The sequence below is a fragment of the Ictidomys tridecemlineatus genome, chromosome 13 (genome assembly GCF_052094955.1).
Source record: "Ictidomys tridecemlineatus isolate mIctTri1 chromosome 13, mIctTri1.hap1, whole genome shotgun sequence".
In the NCBI taxonomy this organism is placed as follows: domain Eukaryota; kingdom Metazoa; phylum Chordata; class Mammalia; order Rodentia; family Sciuridae; genus Ictidomys; species Ictidomys tridecemlineatus.
This window is the reverse complement of record NC_135489.1, coordinates 92,666,677-92,689,159: the sequence shown is the minus strand read 5'-3', so window position 1 is coordinate 92,689,159 and position 22,483 is coordinate 92,666,677. Positions and strand designations below refer to the sequence as shown.

The 22,483-nt window shown below is 55.7% G+C and overlaps 2 protein-coding genes across 22 annotated transcripts in view; one reads left to right on the top strand and one right to left on the bottom strand.

The window, feature by feature from the left end:
- The window catches only part of Cdc14b (cell division cycle 14B), a 109,928-nt gene extending 89,182 nt beyond the window's left edge, over window positions 1-20,746 (top strand). For 8 of the 20 annotated variants that reach the window (XM_078030562.1, XM_078030561.1, XM_078030560.1 and 5 more), the window contains one exon: window positions 3,850-7,268. Coding sequence is in view for 11 of the 20 variants with exons in the window: in XM_078030561.1 (XP_077886687.1) it covers window positions 3,850-3,886 (37 nt within the window). In the remaining 9 variants the exon portion in view is untranslated. Of the gene's footprint in view, window positions 1-2,434; window positions 2,757-3,466; window positions 3,533-3,849; window positions 7,269-9,205; window positions 9,270-9,457 lie in introns of those variants that run through there. The other 12 variants (XM_078030565.1, XM_078030558.1, XM_078030566.1 and 9 more) reach the window with 4 other exon arrangements.
- Window positions 13,299-22,483, bottom strand: part of Habp4 (hyaluronan binding protein 4) — a 32,342-nt gene continuing 23,157 nt past the window's right edge. For both annotated transcript variants that reach the window (XM_078030568.1, XM_078030567.1), the window contains 3 exons: window positions 18,673-18,844; window positions 15,717-15,899; window positions 13,299-14,364 (listed from right to left, as the gene is read on the bottom strand). In XM_078030568.1, the coding sequence (XP_077886694.1) occupies window positions 14,308-14,364; window positions 15,717-15,899; window positions 18,673-18,844 (412 nt within the window). In that variant the 3' untranslated portion in view covers window positions 13,299-14,307. The remainder of the gene's footprint in view (window positions 14,365-15,716; window positions 15,900-18,672; window positions 18,845-22,483) is intronic.

The following is a 22,483-nucleotide window of genomic DNA, read 5'->3' as shown; positions in this document are numbered from 1 at the left end:
GCAGAACCAGGCACTCGTGTGTCCAGGTCACGCGTCCGCACGGTCTCCCTGCTTCTCTTCGCTGCTCCCTGGTGGCGCTGGTCGGTCCCTGATGGGTGCCAGGAGCAGCAGACCTGGTCTGGGACTTGTGTGCGCTAGTGACCTAAGAAGTGGCTCAGTTCTGACGCCTTTCCTCATGGCCGACTCCTTTATAAATGTCCACTCCTTACTCGATGTACACGGGAAGGTGACAGTGCCCCTGCTTGAGTGTTTGAGAATTGTCGGGCACTGACTCATGATTTTGGGGGCTTTTAATTTTTCATGAGAAATGTATCAAATATTCACACTGTGTTCACCGACCAATTCCACTTGACAGGAGGCTTAGAGAATTGCTGGCAGAAGGTTAGATTTGGGTACTCCATCCTTAGCATGATGTCAGAGTGTCATTTATAACAGCAGGGAAGAGGAGATGACCCAAGCTGTCCCATCAGGTCAAAGGAGTTGAGAGCAGTGTTTTTACTTATTTTTGGTTTTGGTGATGCTGGGGAGCAACCTAGGGCCTGATCCATGATGGGCAAAGCTTCGGACATGTTTTTGAAGAAAATCCAGTGACCTGAGTAAATGATCCAGAAGCAAAAGGAAAGGGCCACACACAAAAAACCTGAGATATTGCCCTGATTTTGTGTATGCACGTTATACTGTAGGAAGAGGGGTGCACAGCTACAGCCACACTGGCAGATGTACGGATTTCTGTGTCTAGAGAAATAAGACCAGAGGAAAGATGTGTCATGACACTAACATTCTTACGTATGATTGACACAACAGCTGGGGACTGTGGTTTTCTTCTTTATCCTTTTTTTTGGTACCAGAGATTGAACCAGGTGCACTCAGCCGCTGAACCACATCTCCAGCCCTTTTTAATATCTTGTTTAGAAACAGGGGCCGCTGAGGCTGGCTTTGAATTCATGATCCTCCTGCTTCAGCCTCCAGAGCCACCAGGATCACGGGCTTGTGCCACCAGGCCAGCTCATTTTCTTATTTTCCAACTTTTCTATGCTAAACGGTAGGAAATGGGAGTGTTTTGATTCTGACACTTTTTACGTGAGGCAGACCGTCAGAAGTTAAAATGGTAAATCTCAACATGCTCTGAACGGACACCATCCTCCTCAGGTGTATCACAGGGCTTCCATCACAGCGTCGCGTTTCTTGGGTACTTAATTCTGCTTTTTCTGGGTTGTGCCTTTTTAGGTTGTGGAGGAACAGAGTCCAGTCACAGAGCTGCACGTGCCCGAGTGCTGCCGTGCTCCTTTAAGGAGGGTGGGCCGTGCACCAGAGTCAGGATTTTCTGATGTCACTTGGGTGGCCTGTGCTCATGTTGCTCAGGAGAGAGGGCTTCTGATGCAGGGAGCCTCCGCAGAGGGTGCTCGGGGGTCCTCGTGGGGAGTTCAGACCCAGGCTCAGCAGTGAGCTGGCCCAGAGCAGGCTCCGGGAATTTGGGGCAGTGCCAAAAACCAAGAAAGACTTCTTTTAAATTTTGAGATGCACTTTCAGAGGGGGCTGTTTAGAGAAGCCAAGGAGTGAGACAGCGAGTGAGTGGGGTTTTCAGGTTCTGTTCAGCCACCTCCTCCCCGGGGTCGGGGTTTCACCTCTGTTCATCTCACCTGTTTTCAGAAGAAAGACAGAGAGACCAGGTGCAGCGTCCACACTGCTTCTGGGAGCACTGGAGCCAGGGCCCCGGCCGGGTCATCCTGAGTACTTGTTTTTGGTTGGAGGGTGGCACAGGAACAGAGCGGGAACGATGGCCCTGCTGCGTGGCCTGACTCGGGGAGGAGAAGTGTGGGCTAGACCGGCAAGTCCTCCCGGGACGGGGCTGAAGTCTTTCCTTTCAGCAGAGTATCTTAAAATCAGGACCCTTTCCACAGGCGTCCCTTGTCCCCTCCGGGCACAGGCAGACTGCCGTGCCATCCCTCCCTGTGCAGGTCCTCTGTCTTGCAGGCCCCGCCCGCCTCCTCCCTCGACCCCATCTTGGGGCGCAGGAGCTCCAGGGATCCTTTACGCGTCTGCTCCTCCAGGCTCCAGGACCGGGCGGGGGCGGGGGCTGTCGGATGTCACTTCACGCTGGATTGGCTCTCCTCATGGCTCTCCTCATTTGGGCCATCGGCTGAGGGGGTCTTCAGCCTTGGAGAACTTTTTTCCAAACCTGTTCAGCGAGCTTACTGGGTAGCCGGTGGGGACGGGAATGTTGTGCTAAGTTATTGGGAAAGAGACGCCTCCATGTTTGTCCTGGCAGGTGATCATTCTGTCACGTGTCCCTTTGGACACACCATGCTAAACCTGAGCCACGCGCAATGCAGTGGCCCAGGCACAGCAGACGCAGAGGGCGTGTGGCCTGGTGACTGAGAGCAGTGGCCCTCAGTGCCCGTGAGACTCTGTGACGCCTCCTTCCCTTTCTCAGGTCCAAAAGCAGAATCCGTGGGCTGCTCCTCCCACTTCCGGCTGAGCCACGGGACCGCCTGACATTTCTCTCTTAAGAACTAGAAAGCGCGGTGGAAAATCGGCCTGTTCCTCCCGTTCTTGGGTTCCCGTGAGCTGTCTGGAGGCGCGTCGTGTACCGTGTCCCTCTGGAGCCTGCTGGCCTGTGCTCCGGTCCTGTCTTCACCCCGCTCTCCCACTGAGCGCCCCTTTCTGGAAGCCCCTGCCTGTTCTTTTGGGCAGTCTTATTTTTAACTCTCCATCCCATGTTCTAAGGAATCTCTTGGACAAGTGACTCTTTCATTGTGAGTGGCGTCTTTGGGAACCACCGTTTTGCTGCCCGTGGCCTTGGGCTGCTTTGTTCCCGGTGGTTCCCGTGGTGGGGGGAGGGATGCTGGGGATCCTTCTCCAGCCCCCACGGCTGAGGGCTGTGACCTTGGCTTCTTCGACTTCCTCAGTCCTTTTGCAAAGTCCCCTCTGTCCTGCCTGTGGCTGATCTGGATTCAGAAGTCGCAGATGGGAGGCCTGTCTGGTGGCCTGTGGCCACTGGGGTTGACCCAGACCTGCAGGGTCCCAGGAAGTTCTCTCCGGTCTTTCCAAACGTGAATTCACGACCCTTTAAAATTCCAGCTGTTTCCCACTTGCCTCCACCAGGTGACCAGGACCTTTTTACTCTGGGCTCTCGGAAGGGGACGCAGCAGGGGCATCCGAGTGAGGCCTCCTCCAGACAGGGAGCCTTCCTGTGACTCTCGCTTTTGCTTTTCTCCGCAAGTTGTGCCTGAGTTGGAAGAGAGACGAGCGCATGGTGGGGCTGGGAGAGGGGGGTGAGGATCCAGGAGGGTCATCATCAAGCAGGACGGGGTCCTTGGGTGTGCTCCACTGCCCTGCTGGGCCATCCCGTCACAGATGTGCCCAATGGGCCCTGCGGAGCTGGGAATGGCGTGTGGTGCCTGGGACCAGTTGATGGCCTCTGCAGTAACCTCCTCGTCTTTCCTTCTTTCCGCCTTCCTCGCAGCCGCGTTCCCCAGAGGGAAGGAAGGACAAGGAGAGCTCTGCAGCCAGTGCCCTTGGTGGCAGTATGGTACTCACCTCGCTCTGCCACCCCTGCCCTCCCACCTCCGTTCATTTTTATTTATTGTTTTTATTTTTAAAACTTTTTTTTTTTTTCAGAATTGAGCCCTTTTCCGCTCGGCCCTCCTCCTCTCTGTCTGTACTTTGTCATTGTGGGGTGCTGTCCCTTCCAAAGCGTCTGTCATTCAAACGCACCTGAAGCCTGCTCTCCTCCGCATGTCGATCCTTTCATTGCGCTGCCCCCCTCGTCCTTGGTGACTGCCTCTGGGACACTTAAAACCTCACGGTAAAACCCTTTTCTTCTTCTTTGTTCTTCTTTCTCCCCAGTCCCTCTCTGTCAAGGACTAAAACAGTCTTGCGTTAAGTTAAAAACCCGTGACCAGAAGTGCCGGAGACTCTGGGAACACAAAACTCCAACAAGACGTAGCACAATTTCTTTGAGAACAAAAGAAACTGCAGACGCCTTAGCCGCTTTCCACCCAAGAAGCTCGTTCAGAGAAGGAAAGACCCACCGGCGTCTGGTGCCACTGAGCCCGGGGTGCGGGCGGCGGCGCCAAGGGCCCGGCTCTCCCTTCTCTAGCATTGTCTCGAGTTAAACCACAGAACACTGTTGTAACCCCAGCTCAGGTGTCAGTCGCCGCCTCTGCCGTCCAGAGAGCTGCCCGGTGTGTGTGGCCTGTGTCCCCATGACCACAGTCCCCTTGGCTGCTGGCCTTCAGGAGAGCGGAGCATCTGAGGGTGCACCTTAATGCCTTGGTCTTCTCCTGCCCCGCGGCCCCGCAGGCGCCTGCGTGGTCCTTTCCACACGGGATGCTGTTCAGTTCCCTGTCCTCCCTTTCCCTTTGACATACTGTTGTGACGTTCCCTCTGTGAAGTACCCAAGCTGCTTGTCTTCCACCAAAGAGTGCTTTATTACTAGAACCTGTGAAAGCCACACCTGCACACTGTCGCACGCTGTCTCACCCCGAGGTACTTGGGCCACCTCAGGCTTGCCAGAGAATTGGAATGGAAGCTTTAGTCGGCTCAGGAGGAGAAGCTGGTTTCCGAGTTGGAAGGCGATGGTGGGTCCTTCCTTTCTGATATCATTTAGGGACTGAAGAAGTGGAAGGCTCTGCGCTCCTGTATGGCCCAGCCAGGCAGTAAAGTAGTGTTTTCCTCTAGACATGAAGAAACAATCCCACACGCACGCACATGCACACACATGCACATGCACACGCACATGCACACATAGTGGGGCTTTGTCCCAGGAAACAGCCATCTCACATTGTGGTGGCTTTAAAAAGAAAACTGTCAACAGGTTTTCAGAGTCTTTCTGAACCGCGTGGGCTTTCCTCCTCAGCCATTGGGCCGAGGCTACCCCCTGGCTGACAGGCGTTGCTTGGGGCTTCAGTAGTTGGCAGTGAGCCCCTACCGATGCCTCTGGTCAGGGAGTCCAACAGTAACTGTGCCTTGTCCCCTCACCTCCTGGAGCACCACCGCTGGTGGCTGTGACCACAGCAGTCACGCAGTTTATCTGCTGCTTAAAAAAACAGGGCCCGTGATTCAAGAACATTTTGCAAGCACCTTCCCTGAGGAGCAAGCGCTTTTCCTCCGTGGTGGCCACGCTTTCCTGGCTAGTCTGGAGAGGGCGCTGTTGGAAGGCGGCTCCGGGCACCACCTTCCTCCAAAGACCAGATGAATGTATGGGGGCGGGATCCCACAGAGCGGCCTTGCCCATGAGTGGGACGTGGGACAGGATGAAGTCATCGAGAGGTGGCCGTGCCTGTTGCAGGATTTCTGCCTTAGAGAGCAGCGTGGCCTGGACAGGCACTGAGGGCAAAGGCAGGGTGCCAGGATTTCCACACCCAGTCCTGTCAGGCCAGCTTCTAAACCTTAGGGACTAGTCACAGGAAAGCAGTGGCTTTCTGTGCCTGGAGGCAGATAGGCCCAGGAGCTGGCTGGGAGGAGGAGCATCTGTGGGCTGAGGCCAGGCTGAGCACGCCAGGAGTGGGCTGCAGTGTCTCAGGGACACCTTGCCAGAGCCACCTCCTCCCCAACTAGCCACATGCCCATCTGAATCGGGCTCTCTCCTGCACCAGAATGAGCATGCGTCTACCCACATGCTCCTACCAAGCTGGCCCCTCGTGTGGGCAAGCCAGCTGGGTTTGGGCCAAAGCCTTTGGTGACCACAGTGCTTTCCTCTAAGTCGCCTTCTCGTGTCGGCCTCGCAGCTCTCCAGCTAAAATCGCTATCACTGTGGCTCTTGCCAAACATCCCTGTGTCACTAGCTCACTGAAATGAGTCTGAGGCTGCTTTGGAAGACACGTTCCTTGGGGTGTCCAGAGAAGCAGGGCCAGGGCCCAAGAAGGAGCTCACAGAAACATCACTAAGCTTACGGGGACACGGGTAGGATCCAGAAGTCTCTGGGTCTGACACTCAAAGTTTTTCCTGCTGTGAATAAGAGCAGACCCCGTCCCACCCGAAACCACAAAACACCCGCATCTTCTGGGCCTCCAGCTTGGGGGTCCTGCTGAAGACCCTGTGGCTGTGGAAGATGAGGCAGTGCTCGTCAGGCTGAGCAACGAGCCAGCCTTAAATAGCTTTGAAGCACACCAAGCCCACTTCCAGGGAAAGTAAAATCAGAAACAAATATTTATAGGTCCCTTGACTCAGATCATCAAGAGTCGGGGAAAGACCCTGGGAGCAGTGTCTACACAACTGGGCTCCTGGAAGTGTGGACAGACCCATGGAATGCCAAGACAGACTCGAACCCTGCTCCCTGCAGGGGACAGAGTCCTGGTGAGCCGTGCCTCGTTCAAAGGTGGCCTTACTTGCCCAGCGTGGCAGCTTTACTTGTCTCGAGACTTTTCTGGTTATGAGCTTGAGCCTTTCACTCCCCCCATCTGCCCCACCCACCCGTTGCCTCGTCCCGGGGTGGTTTCTACCTCTTGGCTCAGGCCCAGACTCGTCTCCTGAGGCCTTCCCAGTGTCCCCCTGAGGCCCTGGTGCCTGCCCTGGGGCACAGTGTGGGCCTGCAGGCCACGGGGGCTGCGGGTGCTCCGGGTGCCCTGTGCCAGGAGTTCTGGAGCCTTCTCCCCGCTGTCGAGTGGCCCTCTGTGATAGGTGAGCAGCGTGCTTACCTGAAGTGTTCTAGAAGGACCCAGCTGCTGCTCTCTCTCCCTGTTCTCTTCCCTTAGTGCATTTAAAAAGCAATGCTCATCAAACTTCCACCTTAAAAACATGGGATTTTCCGAATCGTTCTTAGCAACTGAGATGTCCTGGTGAGGCCCTCGCTGCTCCTCCATTTCCCCCCGCCTCTAAGTGGAAATACTAGGGACGTGTCTAAAAGACTGGACATTCGCCCATACTGTGTAGGACGTTACCTCCTTATCACCCGTAGAGAGTACTGCAGATTTATATTAATTATTTGCAGACTTTTATCTAATGTGCACTCATGTACAGATTATTAAAAGTTTTAAAATGTAACTGATTAATCAGTATTTGAGCAATCATTGTTTTGATTTTTTTTATTAAAATGTATATTTCTAATCATATTTTTTAAAGCTGAGAGAACTGGTTGAATGTGTATTTTCCTGACGGTATTTTTAAGATACAGCTTCATAATGGCCTGTAAACTTTGCATATATATGTGCTTTGATACATACTGTTGCATTTGAAAATCTTGTGTATTGGAACTGGTTTTATACGAAACACTGAATAGTGGAAATTGTACAATTACAATCGTGTAATTAAAAGTATTAACCAAAGAGGCTTCCGGTTTCTTCACTTACTGAGCATTCTGTCAGGGTAGCCGGTGTTGGAATATAAAGCAGGTGTACCCTTCTGTGTGGGTTTGTCAGGGCCACCAAAACAGCTCCACAGCCGAGATGGAGTCCAGAATATCCTCTCTCCCAAGATCAGGGTGTGGCAGGCTGGGTCTGTCCCGAGGCCACCACCTAGCTGGGCCCTCTCATGGGCCTCCTCTGCCTCCCTGTCCCTGATGTCTCTGTCCTCGTCTGTAGAAGCCCTCGCCAGGCTGGACTTGGTCCTACCCAGTCGCCTCTGTTTCCTTAGCCCCATCGTTCCGCAGCGTCCCCAGACACAGTCAGACCTTAAGGTGCCAAGGGGTGTGCTTGGGGGGACTTAGACTTCCAGGGACACAGGAGTAAGACAAGTGGGGGCTCCCGCACAGTCACTGCACGCACCCTCCCCTTCCAGGAGACCGGGACATCCGGGGTGTGGGGCGCAGGCGGAGGCCCCCTCATAGGAGCTTCTAGGGCTGGGCAGGAGTGGTCCTGAGCCCCCCACGCCTGACCTGGCACCCCGGATGCCATTTCCCCACTTCCCTCCTCGTGGTCCCTCGCTGCGCAGGATCCTAAGACCCAGAGCCCCCACCTCATAGAGGTTGTGTCGGAACTGGGGACCCTCCCGAGTCCTGTTCTGCTCCCCAAGGACTGGGCTTGGCTTCACACTGGGACACAGATTTTCAAAGTGAAAATCTCGCAAACCTGTCTCCCTGCCCCTCCAGACTCCCGCACTTTGCTCCCCAGGGTGGGGCAGCAAGTGGCTCTGTCCTCTGTGCAGAGCTCCTTATCTGCTTGTCCCCCTACAGTGTCCCCTGAGGCGTGTCGGGTGGCAGGCTGTCCTACTGTGTAGCACGCAGCTTCAGATAAATTTGCCGTGAATTTTAGGGAATTGTCTCTAGGCGTCAGGCAGAGATGGATTTTGTAGCAGGTTGTGGCGGCTCCGGATCTGTTTTTCCCTTGTGTGTCCATAATGCTGTTATTTTAAAAGACACAAAATATTTTGAGTGGAAGAGGGACGTCCATCCAGCAGAGGTAAGTCTCTTGTGAGTGGTTGGTGCACAGACCAGGCCGCGGGTTGTCAGCAGGTGGACGCGCCCCTTGGTGAGGCTCTGTTATTGAGATGGCAAGTCCTGGGTGTGCCACTGTTCTGCCACCTTGGGGACCCGTAGTGTGCCTCTGAGCCTCACCTGGCTCACCTGTGGAGCTGGCCAGTGAGTGTCCGGTTTGGATTACAGGAAGGGCCTGCCCAGGGCGACTGGCCTCGGCTCTGTCGTCGCCTCCCCAGGCGCCTGTGGGCACTCGCGGGTCACTGGAAGGAGTTGTCACCCTTTTCCATAGTGCCCTGCCTTTTGGCCGTGTGGTGGCTACCCGCCTTCCTGGGGATAGCCCTGTGTGGATCTGCCCTGTGTCCGTCTTTCCTGGGCCAGGCTGGTTCTTTCCTGGGGTGAATTGGGACAGGAGAGGTTTCTGGGTCACAGGCCGGGCATCAGAGCGCAGTTTGACACGGTGGTGAACGTGGGGCGCGGCCCAGACTGAGCGCCAAGCCCCACTCCGCCCACTTGGTAGCCTTGTGGCTGGGCCCTGTCACGCCCCTCCCTGACCTTGCTTCCTCTTGTCTGAAGTGGGGTGACACTGTCACTCTGCCAGGCTCTATGTGGAGAGAGCAGGACGTGGGACACTTTGTGTCCTAAGAGGCGGGCATGGTAGGGCCCTGGCGTCCTCTCGGTATCTCCACCTGCCTATTAGAGGAAGTGGGTCCTCGCGGGTGAACCCTTCCCAGCCCCTCCCCCAGCGCCCTCCCCGGGGACACTGGCCCGGGTGGACATGGAGGAGGTCCATCCTGCGGCTCACTGGCCACCTCGCCCCACCCCCGTAACTGTGCCTCATCTCTTTGCCAGCAAGTCTGCATGACTGTGACGACTTCCTGGGTGACGAGGACTCTGACCACGGCGGAAACCCCAGGTGAGGAGGCCCCGCAGGGACAGGCTGCCTGCCACCGAGGTGCTGGCTGTGGCCCTCCGAATCTCAGAATGGCCACAGGCCATCTTTGTAAATAGAGGTTTTGGGTGGGAAAGAGGGAGGTGGCATGGTGTTGAAAACGCCGTCCCGCCCTGGGCGAGTGGCTCTGAAACAGGCCACTTCCCACGCAGGACGGTTCCCTGCGTGGGACTCTGGAAAATGCGGCAGTCGAGGACCCCTGCCTACCCGGCGCCGCACGTCCCCAGCCAGTGGAGAGCGACACCCCCACCCCTTCCCAGCCAGCTTCACGGGCTGCGCTGTCCCCACCTGGGACCGGCCGGTTGGCTTCCAGTGGAGAACTCACGGTGCAAGGCCCTGATGGCCACAGCAGACGTGCCCGGGCCCTGCCGGAGGGACTTCCCTGCCCCGTTCTGGTCCAGCCCAAGCCCGCTGGGCAGAGGAAGGGCAGAGACCCTTCACCTACAGAGGGCCCCTGCCTTCCTGTCCTGCCACAGCCTGCACCCGGGGTGGGGCAGCCCGTGTGCGTCTCGTCCCCGGAGGAGGGAGGGGGCTGCCGTCACCCAGCTGGAGCCCACCCGGGACCCCTGTGCCGGCTGGGTGGCTGCGTGTCCTCAGGAGCCATTCGGTGTCCCCTGGCATCGTGGGGCAGGACAGGAGGGGAGCTGACTGGTGGCCGCCCTGGCCCCCTCTCCCTTGGAGCCTTCTGCTGTGGCCAGGAGTGTGACCAGCCTGAGACCCGTCCCCACCTGCCCTCCCTGAGACGGGGCTCCGAGGGACCTTCAGCTCTAACTGTCCCCTCCCTCTCCTCCCAGCGACAGTTGGCTGTCTCGGGCTATCACCTTCCTGGACCGGCTTTTAATGTGGCTGGGTATCCGCAGGGACTAGACCTCTAGAGACCATCTCCCCGACCCCGTGCTGCGGTTCCCACTGCAATTGAAGCCTGGCCCCAGGCCTGAGCCTCAGCCTCCACCGCGTCTCTGCCTCCTTCTTCTCTGGGTGGGACCGCAGCCCCGCCTGCTGGAGGTAGCCGGTGGCAGGACGGGGTGGGGAGGCCCCTGTCCAGGGGCTTGGCTTCTCCAACCTGCTTACGCCAGGTGCCCCTCTGCCTCCTTAGCACTCTGCCGGTCCCTGAAGGACGCACTCCACAGGCCCACTGTGGCGTCCCTGGCTGGGGGACACTGGGGACACTGTTCATGAGGTGCCTGTGCCTCCCAGGGCTCCCCCGTCAACTCACAGGGCTGGGTGTGTCCTAACGGTCACAGAGTCCCCTCCCCCTTCCACAGGGTGTTCCCACCTGAGGCCTTCTGTCCACCTTTCCCTCTTACTGGAAGGTTCTCTGGTGCCCCATTCACTTCCACTCTCCAGAACCACCAGGACGACAGGTTCTGCCCAGTTTGCATCCTGAGGGTTCCGGCCTCACCACAGAGACTTCCACACCCTCCTCCCTGGTGCTCTGCTGCACAGGCATCAGCCAGTGTCCGAGAGGGCCCAGCACGGTTGCACAGGTCATTCATCACACAAGGAGTGTCAGGCACACCAAGGTTGACGTGACATGACAGTGTGCAGGGTGACTGCTCTTGAGGAAAGATTGTCCCTGCCTCAGGATGTGAGCACTCGGTGGGGTTATGTAAAGTTGATGTCACCACATTCTCACATGACAGACGTCCCCCAATTCTCAAATGGCTTTGTATGTCACAACTCTGGAGTCACCCTTCTGAACTGGGGACATGTTGCAAAGAAACGATATTGAGGAGGCTGCCGTCTGCTCCGCTGACTGGGCCCACTCATCCCGCAGGGGCCTGCTGTGCCCACGGGACTCGTGTTCTGTGTGGTTTCATCAGGGACGTGCCTGACACCTAGAGTCACGGGGAGCCTATGGCACAGGCAGGGGTGGCAGGAGCCACGGGCCCTGAGGCCTGTGGTCACCTCCCTGAAGCCCTGGAAGGGCAGAGCGTCTGAGCCGACTCCCAGGTGCCTCGCATGTCACCTGTGCAGGAGTCCAGGGAGTGTCCTGTGCCACTCCTGGTCACGCCTAGTGCCACCCTGGCTACAGAGAGAACCCGAGGGTGGGCCTGCTGCACCTGGTGCCCGCTGGGTGTCACTGGGGGGGGCAGCCTCCTTTCCAGCCCCCCCAACACCCCCGTCCGTTGCTGCCCGGGGCCCAGCAGGGGTGGGGGAGATGGTGTCCTCGCTTGTCCCCCAGCGGTCCCACTGCCACGGGTGCAGGGCAGCAGGTGGGTGGCGGTGGCCCCGAGACCTGGCGTGAGCTCGAGGCGCAGCTCTGTGCTGAGGGCGCCCCGCCATGGCTGGGTCAGGACAGGGGGCCGTGGGAGCCTGGGGGTCAGGCGCCAAGGAAGTGTCTGGATGAAGTTGAGGTCCCCAGGAAGCTCCCCACTGTCACCGGGGTTTTATCTAATTTTATTATTCAAATACTTCTGCTTGGAGGATCACGGGTTCAAGTCCAGCCTCAGAAACTTAGCAAGGCCCTAAGCCACTCAGTGAGACCCCGTCTCCAAATAGTGTTGAGAAGAGGGGCCGGTGGGCATGGGGCTCGGGCCAAGCACCCCGGGTTCAATCCCTGGTACAAAAAAACCCCAAACCCCCAAATCCCACTGCTGGTTCTCCTCCACTCCCTCTTCCACACCAGCCCGTCCCGAGCCACAGCACTAGCGGGTCACTTCCGGCCATGCTGGCAGGACTTGGGGACAGAGCAGGCCCTGGAAGGTGTGGTCCTTGCAGAAGGCCCAGGGCACCCCGCAGTGGGTGAGGAGGAGGGCAGATGTGCCCCTGCAGAGGCGGTCGCCGGGGAGCACCGTGGGGCGGGCTGCTCCTCCCGGAGGACACTCTGCTCTCTCCCTGTCTGAGCCGCGGCCAGCTCCTCAGCAGCCGGCACCGCGGGGACGGAGTCGAGGAAAGATGCCCGGGTCTGTGGACGCCCCATGCTGGAGGGGCCCAGAGTGTGGAGGGCCTGGCGTGGGTGCAGGGGGGACACCAAGGTGACAGAGCAGCTGGGGCGTGTGTGCGTTTCCCTGGAGGCACTCCTGGCAGCAGCAGCCTCCAGGTGAAGGCCACCTCTCCCGGCCGGTGGGTCAGGGTCGCAGCCAGTCTGAGTGGAACACCCTCCAGGGGCCGGGGAGACAGACACTCCTGGCTCAGGGCAGCTCAGGGCCTGGCCCCAGCTCTGTCACGAGGGGCAGCCCTGGGACCTCACCCTACTCCCCTCTGCAGCTGCTGCAGCTGGGGATTCAGCGGATCAGATTGTCCAGGGGCTGGGCAGAATTCAGAGCTGCCCCACACCCACTTTCCCAGAGCACCTTGGGCCTGGCAGACTCGTTTTCCTCGGTGGGGTCGACCCGCTAGGTTTAAGTCCCCAGCTGGAAAACCGCTCCGGGTGCCCTGCCTCATGCCAACACCCCTTCACCTGCCCCTCTAAGGAGCCTGGCGGGGACTTCCAGCCACAGGGTCCACACTGGACTGTCAGCCAGTGACCTCCTCTGCCCTTGGCTTCTGTCCTGCTGTCCTCTGGACACCCAGCACAAGCTAGAAAGGCCACACACAAAGCCATGTCCCTGTGTCCCGCTCGGTTAGCAAGGCAGCCCTGGGGAGCAAGCAGAAGCCCATTACAGGTGCAGAAGTGGCCAGGCGTCCACTGGCCCTGACCACAGGAATCTCCAGGGTTTGAGGATGCAGCCGCCCAATGTCAGCTCCAGTGCTGTGGCCTGTCAAGGTCATTCACTGCACCAAAGGGAATTTTCTCAGAAGAGATGTTTTGCCCGTCTTCAAAGTGACAACGTGACCACCTCAGACCTGCTGAGTAATGACACGGCCCTCGCATGGCGCCAGCTGGGGACTGTGGCCTGACGCCCACTCAGACCTCACGTAGGTCAGGCTGCAGCGTCTTCCCCAGAGAAAGGTCAGTCAAGACACCTCAGTAACTGACAGCAGGCGGTGCCCAGGGCGGACAACCTCTCTGTGGCTCAGGAACGACCAAAGGACTGTTTCTGCACACGCTTCAGAGGCAACACCAACCTTTATTTGCACCTGGTCCAGTTCAGAGCCCCCAGACCCGGGGCCAGCGCTCCAGTTCATCCCAAGCACAGAAGGCTGGACCCCGTCCCCTCTGTGGAGTGGCTCGCCCCACTCCAGCCACTGTCACCGCTGCCCTGCTGGTGCCTGGCGGGCCCTGGGTCTCGGCCACATTCAGGGTGGGACTCCAGCGAGTGCCGAACCTCTGAGAGGTGTCACCCGAGTGACAGGATTGTCTCAGGGCTGCCCAGGGGCGCTGGGCACGCAGCTGCGGGATTCGGACACTGGTTATGAGGGAGGCTGCGCTCTTCTCTTGCCAGGAAGTCACTTCATTGGTGGGTTAAATTGCAGGACTTAAGTCGCATACTCCACGTTCATCCTAAAAACCCCCAGACACTAAAGGTCCACGTACAGGTACACTAAATGAGTGTGTGCGCGACACACGGAAACCACGAGGTAGTTTAAATGACCATTAAAAAACCAATACTGCTATTTGTCACTGGTGGTGACCACTGGCTGCATAATAGCTGTTTAAGTCACTGGTCAAACGAAAACCAGAACTCAGGAGTTTGAGGAGAGTCGAGCATTTACAAGTGGACAGTCCACGCGAGGCTGGGACTCTTCCGGAGCTCAAGTTCTGGGAGTCCTGGGACTCGGGGGTCTGCCTACAGCTCACTAAGGAACGACGGGTGGTGTTTACAGCGTGTCTGCCCCCCGCACCCCTGGGAGCTGGACAGTATGTACACGGTTTACACGTGATTCCCGAACTTCACGTGGGGTCCTTAAATAAAAAACAGCCTTCTTCACCTCGGGACCGTGCCCGCCTAACCCAACTCGAGCGGGGACACTCCCTGGCCCGCACCCCAGACCAGAAAAGTGCCAGTCACGACACGGGAAAGCAACATCTATTGTTCTTAGAGTTTGACTCTTCCCACAGCAAAAGTCTCTTCATAGGTCCTCCAGTGCTGCCCCAGGTGGCCAGGGGACGGCTCCTTCAAGCCAGAGCAGGGAAGTCTTCAGGGTCGTCGGGGTTGGGGGCAACGTCTCGGGTCTAGAGCAGAGAGAAAGGTCAGGCTGTGTGCCCTCCCATGTGCCCTCCCACCGTCCCCTGTGGCTGGCACCAGGAGCGGGCAGTGGGGCCCTGGCACACACCCTGGGGGCAGAGCCGAGGGGAGGTGGCAGGGTCACCCTGGGCAGGCATCTGAGCTCCCCTTGGACACCTCTGCACAGGGTGGGGGTGCTCCCATTTTCCTGCCAAGTCAGGATCTGGTACGAACTTCATCCAGTCAACATTTGCTACCCGCCAGGCCCACACAGACGGGCCAGGGCAGCGACTGTTCCCAGGAGCTCACAGCCTTAGGGACAGGCACCGGGAAGGCTGAGACCTTCAGTCAGATGCCCTGGAAACTGGGCCCCCATCAGGGACCTCCAGTACAAAGAAGAGGGGCAAGTTTCCCTGAGGTAAGCCTCAGGGTGGACGCTACACTCTGCCACTGGACAGGAGCCAAGTATTTGCTGTTCCCAGAATGGACCTTAACGTGCACCTGGCCTCAAGTGCACCCAAAACAAAAGGCATGCTTTTGCATTTAGAGGAAAACAAAACCCAGGCACTTCTGCAGGGCGGACCCTCGGGTGGCTGCGGGGAGTTCAGGGGCCCAAGGACGGCTTAGACCAGCACCGCTCCAGGCCAGTGGGCCCAGGATGGCCCAGGCCAGCCACACGCCTCGACCCTGGGTGTCCGTGTGTGTTCAGAGTACACTTAGGACATGCTGAGCGTGTGCGTGGGGCTGGGGAACCGTCATGAGCAGACGTGGTTCTGTCCACTGGCGAGGCCGATCCGTGGCCACCAGTGAGCTACAACTGCAAATGGACAAAACGCCCAAAGGAAGAAGCTCCTTGGTCCCAGGCCCTGGCTGGTCCAGGAGGAGATGTGGCTTATACTGGAGGAAGGGAGGCTGGACCTCTCTGAGGTCAGCAGGCGGATCAGCACGCTCCGGCCCGGGAGGACATGCAGAGGGAGGCGCTCCGAGCAGCGGGGAGGAAGTGGGGACAGAGCCCCCCACACAGGGCCCTGGAGCTTCCGGGGCTTCTGCCCGGCCTGACCGCACTGTCCGGTGGTCTGGGGTCAGGCCCGGAGATCTCGGCCTACGCTCGCTGGAGGGAAGGTTCCTACAGGTCACAGAGGACACTGGAGCTCCCTGCAGTGGCCAGGGCTACAGAGGTCTGCTCCCGACTGACCTCTGGAAGGCTCCATCCCTCTCCCAGACGCCCTCCCGTCAGCCATGCTGCCTAGAGGAGAGGCAGCTGCAGAACTGACAAGTCACCACGGCGGGCTCAGTGCGTCCCGGTGCCCTTGCCTCCCTCAGAAGGCCACCGCGGGCTGCAACGCAGCCAGACACTCACCGCCACCTCTGCTCTGGGTCCATAGTTCTCCACCCTTCTGATCCTTCCCCGGCCTCCCCGGGTGCCACCTCTGGCTCCGCGCCCAGGACGAGGCAGGTTCCCAAAGTTGATCTCCAGCTGGGACGTGATGTCATTGGCGGCTCTCCGGAACACGTGGGCCTCATCCTCGTCGGCCTTCACCATCTGAAACACACGCCAGCGTCTCACATGCACAGCGTCCCCGGGGTCCCCTGGCTGGTGTCCAAGGGACAGCGCACCTCCTGTACACGCCCTGGGAGCTAAGCCACTGTGGGCTGGGAAGAGCCATCCCTGCAGTGTGTCCCTGACCCTGTCTGCAGGACTGGACAAAAGTGGCACTGCTCTGGCTCCTGCTCGGTGAGTCCTGTGCGCCACAGTCTCAGGAGTCTCACTCTCTGAACCTACTATTGTTTCACGTGAGATTAAACTTCTGTGAGTGTGGTGAGGATGTGAGGTCTGACGTGACCAACAGCAATCGATAGGAGTGGTTTAAGTGTACTTGGCTGAGGTCAAGGCTTTAATTTCTGCATAGTTTATTTTATTTGTTCACAAATATTACTTCGATAAATAAGGAAAATATCTATTCCACGAATAGAACTTGATAAAGTCCCTTCAGGGCTGGGGTTTGGGCTCAGTGGTAGAGTGCTCCCCCAGCACATGCAAGGCCCTGGGTTCCATCCTCAGCACCACATAAAAGTAAAACAAAGGTACTGTGTCCAACTACAACTAAAACAGAAATATTAAAAAACAAAACAGAAAGTCCCTTCAACATGGGCACTGACTGGACTCACTGTGTTAAGAACCACACAACTTACAATGAGAAATTCTGACTCGAAATGTGTGGGAATTTTGTAAATAACCAAGTATGGTTACCTGCGCATCGCTACTGGTGCTGCACAAAACCTGCGTTTAGGAACCGCTTTGTTAACACGCTCTACGTTTCTGTCTTTTAAAAGAAACTACAGTAAATCTCCTCCAAATCTGACTTGGCCTCAATTCATAAGTCAACCCTCCAGGAAGAAGAACGTGCCCTGGACCTGGAGGGACTCTCCAGAGCCCCCGATGCTCGGTGTCCTGCAGCTTGCCCCAGAATGCACTGGGGTTTCCACAAGAGCTCCGGTTCCTTGGGGCCACATGTGCATGGGACTTCAGGTTCTGAAGCGGTTATCTCCTCCAAGGTTTCAGATTAAAACAGTGTAGAGGCTTTGGGTGGATGGACGCCTTTTAAAAAGGGGAAGGCAAGAACAACTTGGGCGGGCGTTCTGCACTCCGGGAAGGAGTCAAACGAAAGAGTCGAGTCCTGCCCTCCTAGAAGACATTCCCCATCAGCACCACGGCCACTCGGGCTCCTGGTGTGAAGGCCTCGCCACAGAGCGAGGCCAGCTCTGCCTAGGGCCCAGGCTGGCTCCCTGCTGTCTGGCCCTGGCCGAGGTCTTGTCCCAGGCTTCCTGCCTCTCAGGCACCCAGAACGAGGTACACTAGCAGCCCATGGCTGGCTGGGCTTGGGCTGCTTCGAGAAGAGTCTCTGGCTGGAATCTACAAGGCCACACGATGAGCAAGGACCAGAGGGTCCAGGGCTTCACTGAGGCCAAGCGCAGTGACTCAGCCGACCCACTGCCCTGATACCCCAGCGGCCTCGGGAGCCAGGCAGGTCGGGGGTCGGCGGAGAGGTCTCTGGTCACCTGAGACGGCAGCTGCCTGTCCCCAGCCCCATGGCATCCTTGTTCCAAGTTTTATTTACATGCTCAGGACAAAAAGGACCACGAAAGCAGGCGAAGAGGCAGCCGGCCAGCTCGGGGCCTGCAGGCACCTCCTGGACGTGTCCAGAGTCTCCTGGAGAGGAGCTGCTCTGGCCTCCTGCTGGAAAAGCCATTTCTGCTGGAAGATCTGGGCTGACCAACATGGGCAGCGGGGACACTGCATCATGAAGGGCCTCTACAGAAAACGGTCCCTCCAAGAACACAACCCAAGGAAGCGGGAACTGTGATGGTCCAGATCTCAGTGACCCGCACAGGCTCCGAAACCGCCTGTGGTGCTGCTGGGAGGGGGTGGGGCCCAGTGGGAGGGAGTTGGGCTGCTGGAGGGGACCCTGGGATCCTGGCCCTTCCCGTCTCTGTCCCCTGGCCCTCTGTTTCTACCATGATGTTCTGTTTCACCAGAAACCAGAGGGATGGGCTGAACCAGGCCAAGCAACCACGGACTGGAACTCTGGAACCTGGGCCAGGCTTGTCAACTCCCAGTCACAGCGACGGCAAGCTAACACAAACAAACCCACAGCATCTGGAGCTTCTACCGAAAATCAGTGAATGTTATCCAGCAGAGGAAGAGCCTGCTCCTCGCCGTCATCCACACAGGGACCAGGTGACAGATTCTAAATTCTACCACTGGAATGCTTCAGTGTACCCTGAAGGTCAGTACCTTAAAGAGAATGTAATCAGTGACTCGAGGACCAGCTCATCTCTTGGTCAACATCTGTAAACATCCCTAAACACCTGTAAACACCCGTGCAACTTCTAGCGTCCGATGAACAGCTCAGTGTCAATCATGCAAAGTGGGGCTCGGAACCCAGAGCCTCCCTGGCAGCCCTCCAGGCCACGGTGGCCACTGCCACCCAGGAAAACCCCTGCAGTGTGGTGGCGGGAACAGAGCTGCTGACACCAGGCCCCAGGCCCCCAATGTGGGTCCCAACGGTAGTGACGCGCAATGCTCATGGGGGGGGGCAGCGTGGTCTAAGACAACGCGGGCGGCCACGCTTTGCAGTGGCGTGTCCAGGAGTGCCACCTGGGAGAGGAAAGGCCAGTCGTCAAAGGGTGTGGAGTGCCAGCACTTCCAGGCGAGTGCCGGGCACCCCAGGCCACCAGGTTGGGTTCCCACCACCACCTGATGACGCCTGGCCACAACGCCCGTCACAGCAGGAGGAAGCCCAGCGCCTGCTTACGTCATCTCGGTACCGTGACTTGTGGATGACCACGGCCTTGGAAGGAACCGACGATTCTGGCTTCCGAATGTTGAACTCGGGCTTCGGCCTGGTCTGCTCCTGCAGGTTTTTCCACTCGTCTAAGGTCATCTCCTGAACTTGAGTGTCCTCCTCCACCTCCAACTCAGGAACTCTGTGAAGAGGGACAGTCGTGGAAAAATCACTGCCGCTGGGACTGAAATGTCTATTTTAGCAAAGAAATAGCTCGGTTTAGTGCACTTTTGTGGATCTCAGGTATAATTAAGAAAGTCCTCTGCATCGCGGCTTCCCTGTTTCAGTCCTGTCCTTTCATGTGTGGCTGCAGAGCATCTCGGGACGTGGGGACGGTAGCGTCCCGATGCTAGGATCATGGCACCTCACCACCCGCACTTCCCCTCCCGATGGCAGACAGACAAAATGAGACCACAGGGAAGAAAATGCAAGAAGCCCCGGGAAGAGCAACAGGAAGCCGCGAACGCACACGTCTGACAATGTTCTCCACTAACACAGGCCTTCCAGTCTACGTGCTCATTCTGGTCACGTCTCTAGTACGCATATCTAGTAGTCTGTCCTGGGAGAGGACAGAGACGTGCAACCCTCCTTCCAGTTTTTTCTACACAAATTGCCAGGAATTAGGAAAGGTGACATTATTATAGAGACTCGGCAGGTGTTAAAAGGTAAATGGCTGCGTACGTAAACAGCGTTGTGCCAATAAGTCAAACCAGTGAGGTGAAGTAGGCAATTCCCTAAAAGGCACGACATACCAAAGCCTATTCAGCATCCAGGCTCATCAGCCCCATGTCTACTGGAGAAATTTCAATCTACAGCAAAAAACACAGACTAAACCTTCCCATAAAGAAAACTTCAGAATTGCCAACTGTGGGACCCCGGAGATCCAGGCCCACTGATTCGTGCGGCCTGCCCTGCGGCTACAGAAGGCGTGGCGCCCCAGGGAAACGATTAATTAGCAAGCAGGGAGAGGCTGGGCTGCGATCAGGTGGAATCCCGACAGCCAAGCCCACACTGACCCCCAGGCTGAGTACGGGAGTTTAGACGGGGAAGGAAGCGGTATAGTCCCATCCCCCACAGCGGACACTCCACCAAGGGAATCAGCAGTCAGCACCTTGAACAGCTGAAATATCCACCGCCATTCTCTGACAGATCTCAACAACAAAACAGGTGTGTGGCACTCAGCCCAGCCCCCATACATTGGGAACTCGCATAAAATCTCTCCCAGGCTTGCTGGGGGAGGGAGAATCAGAGTGAGCCTGCATAAAGACTAGGGGGGAACTAGAGGCACCTGACCTGCAACCCCCCCTACCCATCTGCAGCCAAAAGGAATCCTGTCTAGCTAGAGCTGGGGGTGGGGCAAGCAGGAAAAATCCAAAGGACAGAGTGCCTGGGATCCCAATTGCCAACTGTGGGACCCCGGAGATCCAGGCCCACTGATTCGTGCGGCCTGCCCTGCGGCTACAGAAGGCTAGCAGGAGAAACCAGGAGGCTAGAGGCAAGGCCCTCGAGACTGGGCAGCTGGAAATTGCAGGCCCGCCGGCGACAGTTCACCCACTGCCCGCATAGCTGGGCGGTAGGAGAACACCCGGCCGCAGGTGACCGATCACCCGCCCGCGGCCTGTGATACTGGGCGGCTAGAGACCGCCTGCCTGCCGCGACTGGGAGCTGAAATCAAACAGAGACAGTCCAGTCACACCACCTCATCAGGACACCCAGGCAAGGAACTGGGGCCGGTCATAGCAAAGTAGTGTCGTCACTGGAGCTCGGACGTCGGATCTTCCTTCACAGTGGAATCCACGTCAGCAGGCATAGTTTAACAACACTAAGGAGAGGCATCAGAGTAATACAGAACCAAAACAAATCTATAGAAGAGAGTAGAAACACGACAATCAAATAGAGCTGGAAAGCAACAGGGACAACATGAGAAAACAAGGGAAAAAAGGAGTACAAACAATGCAAGACAACTTAATTCTACAAGAGGACATAGAAACATCAGAAGCAGGGATAGGGAAAGAACTCAAGGCATACCTAACTCAAATGGAAAGGAATATTAGAGAAGACATGAGACAGCAAGTCCAAGCAATAAAAATATATTTTGAAAATGAATTAAACAAACAAATTCAAATGGCAAAGAACGAGCTCTACCAGGAGATAGAGATCTTAAAAAAGAATCAAACTATAATCCTAGAATTGCAGGAAACTATAAACCAAATTAAAAACTCAAACGAGAATATTACAAATAGACTTGATCAAGTAGAAGTCAGAACATCAGATAATGAAGACAAGGTTTATCAACTTGAAAAGAGTATAGTCAACACAGAAAAGATGCTTAAATCCCATGAGCAATCTATTCAAGAGATATGGGATGTCATTAAAAAACCAAATTTGAGAGTCATCGGGATAGAAGAAGGCACAGAGATTCAAACCAAAGGAATGGACAGCATATTAAATGAAATAATTGTAGAAAACTTCCCAGAGATGAAAGATGGAATGGATTGCCAAATCCTGGAAGCCTACAGGACCCCAAACATTCAAAACTATAATAGACCAACTCCAAGACACATAATTATGAAGATAGCCAACATACAGGACAAGGAGAGAATATTAAAAGCTACCAGAGAAAAGAGACAGATTACATTCAGGGGTAAACCAATTAGGTTAACGACTGATTTCTCAGCACAGACTTTGAAAGCGAGAAGATCCTGGAACAATGTATTTCAAACGCTGAAAAATAATGGATTTCAACCAAGAATACTGTATCCAGCAAAATTGAGCTTCAGATTTGACAACGAAATTAAAATCTTTCACGATAAACAAAAGCTAAAAGAATTTGCAGCAAGAAAACCAGCACTGCAAAGCATTCTGAGCAATATACTACAAGAAGAGGAATTGAAAAATAGTGCCCAAAACTAACAACAAGAGGTATCTCAGTAAAGGAGGAGGAAAATAACCAAAAAAGTAAAACTAGCCAAACTAAAATAAATAAATAAAGAAGCATGACTGGAAGTACAAATCATATCTCAATTGTAACTTTAAATGTTAATGGCCTAAACTCACCAATCAAGAGACATAGGCTAGCAACCTGGATCAAAAAAACAAATCCAACAATATGCTGCCTTCAGGAGACTCATATGATAGGAAAAGACATACACAGGCTGAAGGTAAAATGTTGGGAAAAATCATACCACTCACATGGCCCTCGGAAGCAAGCAGGAGTGGCCATACTCATATCAAATAAAATCAACTTCAAACCTAAGTTAATTAAGAAGGATAAAGAAGGACACTATATACTGTTAAAAGGGACCATCCACCAACAAGACATAACAATTATCAATTTGTATGCACCAAACAATGGAGCTGCAATCTACATAAAACAAACGCTCCTCAAGTTCAAGAGTCAAAGAGACCATAACACAATAATTACGGGTGACTTCAACACACCGCTCTCGCCATTAGACAGATCCTCTAGACAAAAACTGAATAAAGAAACTATAGAACTCAACAGCACAATCAATAACCTAGACCTAACTGACATATATAGAATATACCAACCATCATCAAGTGGATACACGTTCTTCTCAGCAGCACATGGATCCTACTCAAAAATAGACCATATATTATGCCATAAGGCAAATCTTAGTAAATATAAAAGTGTGGAGATAATACCATGCACCATATCTGACCATAATGGAATGAAATTGGAAATCAATGATAAAAAAAGGAAGGAAAAATCCTACACCACATGGAAAATGAACAATATGTTATTGAATGATCAATGGGT